The 8897-nt window shown below is 35.7% G+C and overlaps 1 protein-coding gene across 2 annotated transcripts in view; it reads left to right on the top strand.

Annotated features, from left to right (window-relative positions):
- The window catches only part of LOC115214112 (UDP-glucose 6-dehydrogenase), a 134333-nt gene that overhangs the window by 107139 nt on the left and 18297 nt on the right, over positions 1-8897 (top strand). For both annotated transcript variants that reach the window (XM_036504887.1, XM_029783169.2), the window contains 2 exons: positions 73-167; positions 8684-8814. In XM_036504887.1, coding sequence (XP_036360780.1) covers positions 73-167; positions 8684-8814 — 226 coding nt within the window. The remainder of the gene's footprint in view (positions 1-72; positions 168-8683; positions 8815-8897) is intronic.

Raw genomic sequence — 8897 nt, 5'->3', positions numbered from 1 at the left:
AAACTGATAGATCTGTCTGATCATCTTGTAAGGGTTAAATAGTATCCTTATACAGTGTTGTTGTTGTTTCAGGTTTTGGCGGGAGTTGTTTTCAAAAAGATGTACTCAATTTGGTCTACCTCTGTGAGTGTTTAAATCTTCCTGAGATAGCAGCATACTGGCAACAGGTGAGTTTTACAATCACACTGCTATTTAGGGAGGTTTGGTTTTATGTGATGCAGTAACTTCATGCTTTATACAATATATCAGGTTATCCCATAAGTAATGTCTGAATTTTGGATAAGGAAAACAGTGATTTAATTTTACATTTTATTAAAATTCAATCCTGTTAATAATTCCCATCATTATCAATGACTCATGGTTTCTTTTAATTCCATTGGTTTTGAAGAGAAGAAGGAAGAGCAGTCAGTTTTGACCTCTTTGCAGCTTTTGAGTACTAATCCATCTAAATGATTCTGTAAACTTCAAAACAAATGGTAATCAGAAGCAGCAAGGTCCGGGAATAAAGTGGGTGAAAGATTTTTTTACCAACCAAGTTCTTCAATTTTATCTGATGTAATCTTTAGTATGGGACCTTACATTATCCTGATTATTAGCTAACCCTCTAATTATTAGCTATAGGTGTGAGCAGTAATTGTTTCATTAGTTGGTAGCAGCTCAAAGTGGATCACTCCAATGCAATCCCACCAAACTGAAAGAAGAACCTTTTTTGCATGGAGGTCCTTTTTGTGTTGTGGTTTAATCTGTTCTCCACAATTAAGCCATTACTTGTGTTGCTTCACACTTTCATAAAAATCCATTTTTTTTTATCAATAGTCACTAATCTGTTCAAAAATGGGGAGATACATTCAAGAGAATGGGGAGATGAAATGTCCACTTGTGATTTTCTGTTGGCTTCTGTCAAATCATGGGGAACCCATTTTCCAAGTTTGGGCACCTTTCCAAGTGGTTGAAGAGGGTGGTAAACAGTTGAATGACTTGAATTGAGCTTGTTTCCAATTCTTCATCTGACACAGCATTATCCTTCTCAAGCTGTGACAAAAGAAGCTCATCATCAAATTCAACAAAGCATCCTATTCATGGCCTCTCTCTTATGCTGAAATCAACATTTTAGAAGTTTACAAACCATCTTCTGCAACCACTTTCATTCAAGCACTCTTCTCCTTTAACAGAATGGATATTTCAGGGCTGCTGCTTTTTGTACTCTTAAAGCTTTATGTGCCTTAAATGCTCCTTCGATACATCATCTTTGAGGGGTTAATATTAGTAATTAATTCAGTTGCATTATTTTGTAAAAAGAATTATACTCAGTTAAAGGTTTCCAAATTCATATGAGTCTCAATTAATACCATTTGACATTTTAGAATACTATAAAATTTTATAGAAATTACATATATGATATTTCAGACATTATTTATGAGACGACCTGGTATATGTGGGTGTTTGTGTGTGTGTGACTTTTTATGTCTATATGTATAGATGTAAGAAACATATGCATACACACACACACATTTTTATGGCTATGTGTATAGTTATAAGAAAAAAGCACCTAGCACATGCTGCAAAGTTGTTGGTGTCTGGAAGGGCATCCAGCTATCAAACTCACGCCAAAGAAGACATTAGCTCATGATGCAGTCAGATCCTGTCAAACCATCCAACCCCTGCCAGCATGAAATACTGATGTTAAATGATGATGATGATGATGATGATGATATACATGTGTGTATGTATATATATTTATATATATTAAATTAATAATTATATATATAATTATATTAAAGGGATCAGGATTAAAAAAACCTCCAATATACTGAAAATAGACACCAAGGGCACTAAAAAAAACACTGTATAACTCAAAAAAACTCAGGTTGAAAGAAGTCAAATGAAAACTACTAAATAAAACTTCACAGTTAATTGTGTACTGGGTCCAATTTAGTGATTAAAGAAATAAAAAAGCTTATTTCCCATCATCAGCACAATATTCAAGGTGTATAATCACAGATACTTATACCCATATGAAGCAATGTCCATATACAAATATTTGCATGTCAAATTTATATTTTTCATTTCAACCATGTGTTTTTTTATTAAAATGTGATTTCGATCAGGAGTAAAAATATTTTATTATCAATTTTTAATAGAATTGAGGATAAAACCACGTTAATGATTATGTCAAGTGGTCAGTATGAAATAAAACCTTGTAGGTAATCTATATACTAAATTAACAATTATTTATAATCATATTAAAGGGATCAGGATAAAAACCTTCTCCACCATGCTGAAAATAGATGCTAAAGGCACTAAAAGATCACCGCATAACTCCAAAAACACAGGTTGTAAATGAGCAAATGAAAAATACTAAATGAAACTTCACAGTTAATTTTGTATTGGGTCCAATTTCGGGATTAAAGCAATAAAAAGTTTTATTCAGAATTTTTCATTTGCCCGCTTACAACCTGTGTTTTCTTTAGTTATATGGTGGTTTTTCTGATGCCTTTGGCATCTGTTTTCAGCATGTTGGAGAAGGTTTTTCTATCCTTATCCTTGTAATATAATTATATATATAATATACAAATTACTTACAAGGTTTTATTTCATGCTAACCTCTTGATATAATCATTAATGGGATTTTATCCTCAATTCTATTAAGAAGAAATAATAATCATCATCATCATCATATATATAAACAAAACAGTTTGATTCAAATTCTGTGCTACTTAAAGTTTCAAAGCTCATGAAGCTTATCGTTGGGCAGTGGAAATTTGAATCAAATTTGGATTCAGATTTCCACTGCCCAGCAATAAATTTCAAAAGCTTTGAAACTTTAAGTAGCACAGAATTTGAATCAAACTGTTTTGATCTATACATGCAACTCCCAATAAATGTATTGACTGCCTTTCCTTTGTCTACTCACTTGTATATATATAAACAAAGAAGAAAATGCTTTGAGAACTTTATCATGAATAAGAAAATGTATTTATAGTTTTAGCAAAATCCGCTATTGGTTTCAATCATTTATAAAGATGCTTAGTTATGTTGAAATAAAAGATAAAATAAACTGAAGTAAGTAAAATAAAATTAATCTTTCATGGTATCAGTTCTAGAAGTTCACATATTTTTCTTACAAATAAACACAGTACTGATATTTCCTTTCTTTCTGATTGTGATCATTGCTATGCTGTGGTGGTAGCAGTAGCAGCAGGGGTGGCTGTCAATAGCAGTAGCAGCAGCAATGATAGTGGCTGTAGTAGCGGTTTTGTCAGTCTCACTTATAGCAGTAATAGGTGTGGCAATTTCAGCTAAGTTTGCAGTAAGGTTGGTGGCTGTTGTCTCCCTTGCACCTGCCATAGGTATTTAGTTCATTATTTGAGGATGGTGAGTAATTCCTCTCCAGCAGTCTATCCTTCCACTATCCTTAATTGAAAATGGAATTCAATTAGCCAACAAATGCAATATCCAGGAACTAAGGCAAGCAAAACAAAGAAATATATCTTAAACATCTTGTTTCTCTTGGCATTAAACACACTGAAGCTTTGACATGTAGTAGCTGACTTGGTAGTCCAACAACAAATTTGGTCACTTTTTAAAATTCAATATCTCTATCACTCATGATAGGTCTGGTGACATTGTTGAAATGTTAAAGTAAAGGCATGTAGATGTGTGCATGAAGTGCAATGGAGGAGATCCTCAGTTAGCTTGTGGGCAAGGAATATAGATACAAATTCTTCTGGAAGGCTAGTAGCAATGGAGTAGGTGGTGTAGGTATTCTTTTGGAAAGGAAATGGATGGGTTAGGTGATTGAGGTAATCAGGCTGTGTGATAGGATTATTAAGCTCAAAATAGTCTTGTTTGATGTAACAATGACATTTCTGCATATGCCAACATGCCAGACTGGCAAATAATCAAAAGGACCGTTTCAATAAATCCCATTTGCAGACTACTTTGATAGCAAAAGACATTATCATTGTGGTTTGTGACTTCAATGGTCATGTTGGGCAGTATTTCAATGGATTTCATGGTTCTAGAAACAAGGCTGCTGGAGTTTTGTAAAGCAAATGACTTACTGGTCCACAATACTAACCTCAGGAAACCTGCAAGCCATCTGAGCATCTATCAATCCAGTAGTTACATGAATCAAATTGACTACATTCTTATCAGAAACAGGGATAATCAGATGCTTGTAAATACAAAGTTGCTCCCAGATGAAGAATGTACAACTCTACATAGGTTAGTGGTTAGTGACTTCAGACTTTGGGTTAGAAATACCCAAAGACACAAACCAATATTGAAAAGGAAGTTACAGAAGCCCAAGAATCCTTCAGATGGCCAGAGATGTAGAGATGTTCTAACCAAAGCATTTGATGAGGCGGACGCTAAACGATGATGATGATGATAGAGATGTATGACATAAAGGAGAACTGGCTGATCTTGTGGGATAACTTACTGGGAGTAACAGAGCAAATCCATAGCAGGAATAAAGCTTCTGTCACACCAAGAGTGACATGGTAGTGGAAGAATGAGGTTGACAGGGCCATGAAAGAGAAGAGACAGGTTTGGAAAGAGTAGAAAAGTAGCGGTAGTGAAGAACCATATCAGGCAGCTAAAGGGGAGCTAAGCAGTGGCAGAAGCAGAAAGGAAGAGGTTAGCCAATATCTTACAGTATAAAGATCAGAGACTTGAGGTGTTCCAGATTGCAAGACAATGTGTCTGAGAGAATCGAGATGTTGTGGGAGAGAAATGTGTATGGATGGATAATGATATGCTTGTACTTAATGGTTCTGAAAAGAAAGAGGTGTGGAAGTGCTACTGTAAAAGGTTATAAAATGTGAATAATGAATGGGAGAAAAGGGGTCTCCTTTATATGAACCCAACAGAGAGGCCAGCTATTCTGGTTGACAGTAGTATGAGAGATAAGGCAATTAAAAACATGAAGAAAAGGAAAACCTCTGGTCTGTTGGGAGTTACTGCTGAGATGCTTAAAATATCTGGTAGAGTAAGATACTGTCTTGTCATCTATATAGTTTAATCAGGTTATTCGAGAAGGTCATCCCCAATCACTGGTGTAACAGCATTACAGTTAGCTGCTACAAAGGTAAGGAAGATGCCTTAGATAGAAGTAATTACAGAAGCATCAAATTACTGGACCAGGTGATGAAAGCTTCAAAGAGAGTTACAGCCCAATTAATTAGGAAAAAAATTAGACTTGATGAAAACCATTATATTTGGTATTTGTTGACCTGGAGGAGGCTTTCGATAGAGCACCTTACTCTGTAATATGGTGGCCTCTGAGGAAGCTAGAGATAGATGAATGGCTTGTGAAAGCTATACAAACCATGTGCAGGGGTGCTTTTAGTAAGATAAGAGTTAATCGTGAATACAGTGATGAATTTAGTATACAAGTAGGTGTTCGTTCACCAGAGCTTGGTTCTCACCTACCCCTTCGTCATTGCTCTCCAGGCCATCTCAGAGAAATTTAAGACTAGCTACCCATAGGAATTACTATATGCTAATAATCTTAGTCTCATGGCAGAATCTATAACTGAACTAGAAAAGAGGTTCCAGATATGAAAAGGAAACCTGGAATCAAAGAGCCTAGAATTAGTAAAGACCAAGATTCTAGTAAGCAAGAAAACACACAGAACACTACCCACTTCAGATAAATGGCCCTGTTCAGTATGTAAGGAAAGCATTGACAGGAATTCTATTTGGTGTACCCAGTGCAAGATACAAGAGATGCGATGGAATCACTGGAAGATTAACAGATAAAGTAGTGTTTGTGTGTGGAAGATGCTCGGGAGCCTTAAAGTCTATAGATACATGGGAAATTGATTTTCTCAAATGTCCCAGATGCTCTTTAGAAGTAGTAGATAGATAATTTTCATTGCCTAGGTAACCTAATTAGCAGTATAATTGCAAGGATAAGAATAGGAAGGAGAAAATTCAGATAATTCAGAAAGCCTCTACTTCTATTAGCAACCAAAGGTCTCTCTCTCTCTCCAAGTGAATGGAAAATTGTATGATGCTTGTGTACGAACTGCAATGCTACATGTTAGTGAGACATGGGCCCTAAATGCAGAGGACATGTGAAGGCTAGAGTGAAATGAAGCTAGCATGCTCCGCTGGATGTGCAATGTCAGTGAACATGTATGGCAGGGCACTAGTGTATAGAGAAAAAAGTTAAGCATAAGAGAAATTAGATGTAGTGTACAAGAGAGAAGACTGCACTGGTTTGATCATGTGATGCATGTGGATGAGGATGGTTGCATAAAGAAGTGCTGATTACTTAAATTTGATGGAAATTGTGGAAGGAAGAGACCCAGAAGATATTGAATGAAGTATTGAAGGCTGATGTCATGATACTGAACCTTATGGAGGAGATGACAAAGGAACAAGATGTCTGGTGCTTTGTTGTGCTCAAGAAGACCCATTCACCACAGCAGATATCCTAAAACCACCTTGGTAAATGCTTGTACAAATGGGACTCTGCCCCACCTCAATTCTATTTGTTCCATCAAGCTTCCCCAACATCCCCTTCTCTATTATTCAGCTGCCATAATCATCTGAGAGCAAAACAGACACATACTACATTCCCTTCCTTTGGTTACCCTCTTCTTCCCTGACCACTATTTCCATCAATCACCTCCTGTCTGTGCATTCAGCCATTTTTTCTACCCTTTGTTATACTCTATCCTTAACTCCTCTTTCATCTGCTATCACTTCCAGTGCCCTCACATATCTACCATTACTCTTCCACCCTGAGTCACTCTTATATCTCTCATCATCACTTCCTACTCTATTCCATCTCTAACCACCTCTCTCACTTTCTCCCTCTCTATCTTTCTCTCTTCTCTTTTCAGCTTAGATATCCTTGTATCTCCTCTACAGCAAGACATCTACCTCTATCCCTCTGTTCTTTTTAACATCTCATTAACTAGCACAAAGCCATTTCCCTCAATATCACTCTTCCTCCCAGGTAAGGGATCTTTGTCTTGCAAGTTGTTTGGTGACCCTGCTGATGCTGGTGCCATGAAACAAGCGCCCTCTACACTCTGTAAAGTACTTGGCATTAAGAAGAGCATCCAACCACAGACACTGGAGTGTGACATGGTCTTCAGGTTTGCCAGCTCTTGTCCAACCATCGAGCCCATGCCAGTATGGAAAACAGATATTGAATGATGATGATGATGATATATGAGTGTTCTTTCTCTTAGTAACACTTTTCCATAACAAAAAAAAAGAATTTACACCTTCCAAATATATTTTAAATTTTTGATGTTCCAAATCTTTTCTGAAAAATTTAGTGAAGCTGCAAGGTTACAGCTTACAATCTTGTAACACTTGGCTAATTGTTGAGTCACTTCTCAAAGCATTACCTCTGTATGGTATGTCATGATTAGATCATCTTTACTGATATGAACTCTCTAAACTCTTCAATGATCTAACTCAAAATATCATCAGCATCATTAACAAAGGTAATGGATAGCAAACTGAATAAATTCCTCTCTGTAATTACCTTATTAATTAAAATAAGATGAGCCAAGAACAGAGTCTATATATAATTATTTGTCTTTTTGCCCTATTAATGTTAGAGTAGGAGATGGGCAAGAATTGTTAGAGAATCAAACAAAATGTTTTGTGGTATTTGTTCTAGTCTTCTATGTTGACTAGAACAAATACTGCAATGTTCAACTTTGAGGCCAATAAAATAAAGTACCAACCAGCAAGTACTAGCATTGATAAACAACTAGCTCCCCTCAAAAATAAATACTACTCAAATTATATCAGAAATTGCTGATATTGAGACTAAGTAAATGAACATCATCATCATTATTTAATTTCCATATTCTATACTGGTATGGGTAAGTTGGTTGATTCTGTTCAACCAGGATTTAAATGTACATTAAAAAACTTACAAGGCAGACACATGCCATCATTCTGTGGCATTTTTACGGAAAATGGGTAAAAAAAAATGGAATAAAACTTTATTTAAATTGTTAATTTATTTTGATGAGATTAGAAACCCAGTATTAGTTTCAACATTGAGAAAGTTTATTTGTGATAGCTTGACTTGCTGTAACTAGTAACCAAATGTTCCTTAAAATCACACACAGTTTTAAGGGAACAACATATCAGATGATTGATCCTAGAAAGAAATTATCTGTAAAAACAGAAATGATGAGTTGTTTATGACTTGAATGCCTTTCGATCTCTTATTGATTAGAGTGCAATCAGACATATTGATGAGAGTTTAGTAATATTGGGCTAAAAGACCAAGAACAAAAATATTTCATGTTCTTTTGGTTTTTGGTGCAGTTTTTAATTTTGTGCACCTTCTGCATATACTGGTACATGTGCACAATTTCAGGGAATTCCCTCAGTTATTTTTTACCTGGAAGTTGACTGGGGGACATTCAACTTCCATGTTAGTTCATGCTAACATAAAAACAACAAAACTATCCAAAAACAAAAAATAAAAGATAATTAATTCAACAATTTACCTCTGTGATTGGAATCATCATCATCATCATCATCATTTAACGTCCGCTTTCCATGCTAGCATGGGTTGGACGGTTCAACTGGGGTCTGGGGAGCCCGAAAGCTGCACCAGTCCAGTCAGATCTGGCAGTGTTTCTACAGCTGGATGCCCTTCCTAATGCCATTTTTCATTATTCTCTATTTTCAGGTAATTGATATTAATGATTTTCAAAGACGTCGTTTTGCTAATCGAATTATTGAAGCTCTCTTTAATACAGTGACAAACAAAAAAATTGCAGTTTTTGGTTTCGCTTTTAAGAAAGACACTGCGGACACAAGGTAAAAACCCTTCATTTTGTTTAAATTATCATTAAGTTGGTTGTTAAAATGCCACATGGTATTTGTTCCAGTTCTTTATGTTC

Source organism: Octopus sinensis, linkage group LG7 (genome assembly GCF_006345805.1).
Source record: "Octopus sinensis linkage group LG7, ASM634580v1, whole genome shotgun sequence".
Classification (NCBI taxonomy): Eukaryota; Metazoa; Mollusca; class Cephalopoda; order Octopoda; family Octopodidae; genus Octopus; species Octopus sinensis.
Note: the sequence above shows the minus strand (reverse complement) of the source record. Positions and strands in the feature narration are given on the sequence as shown.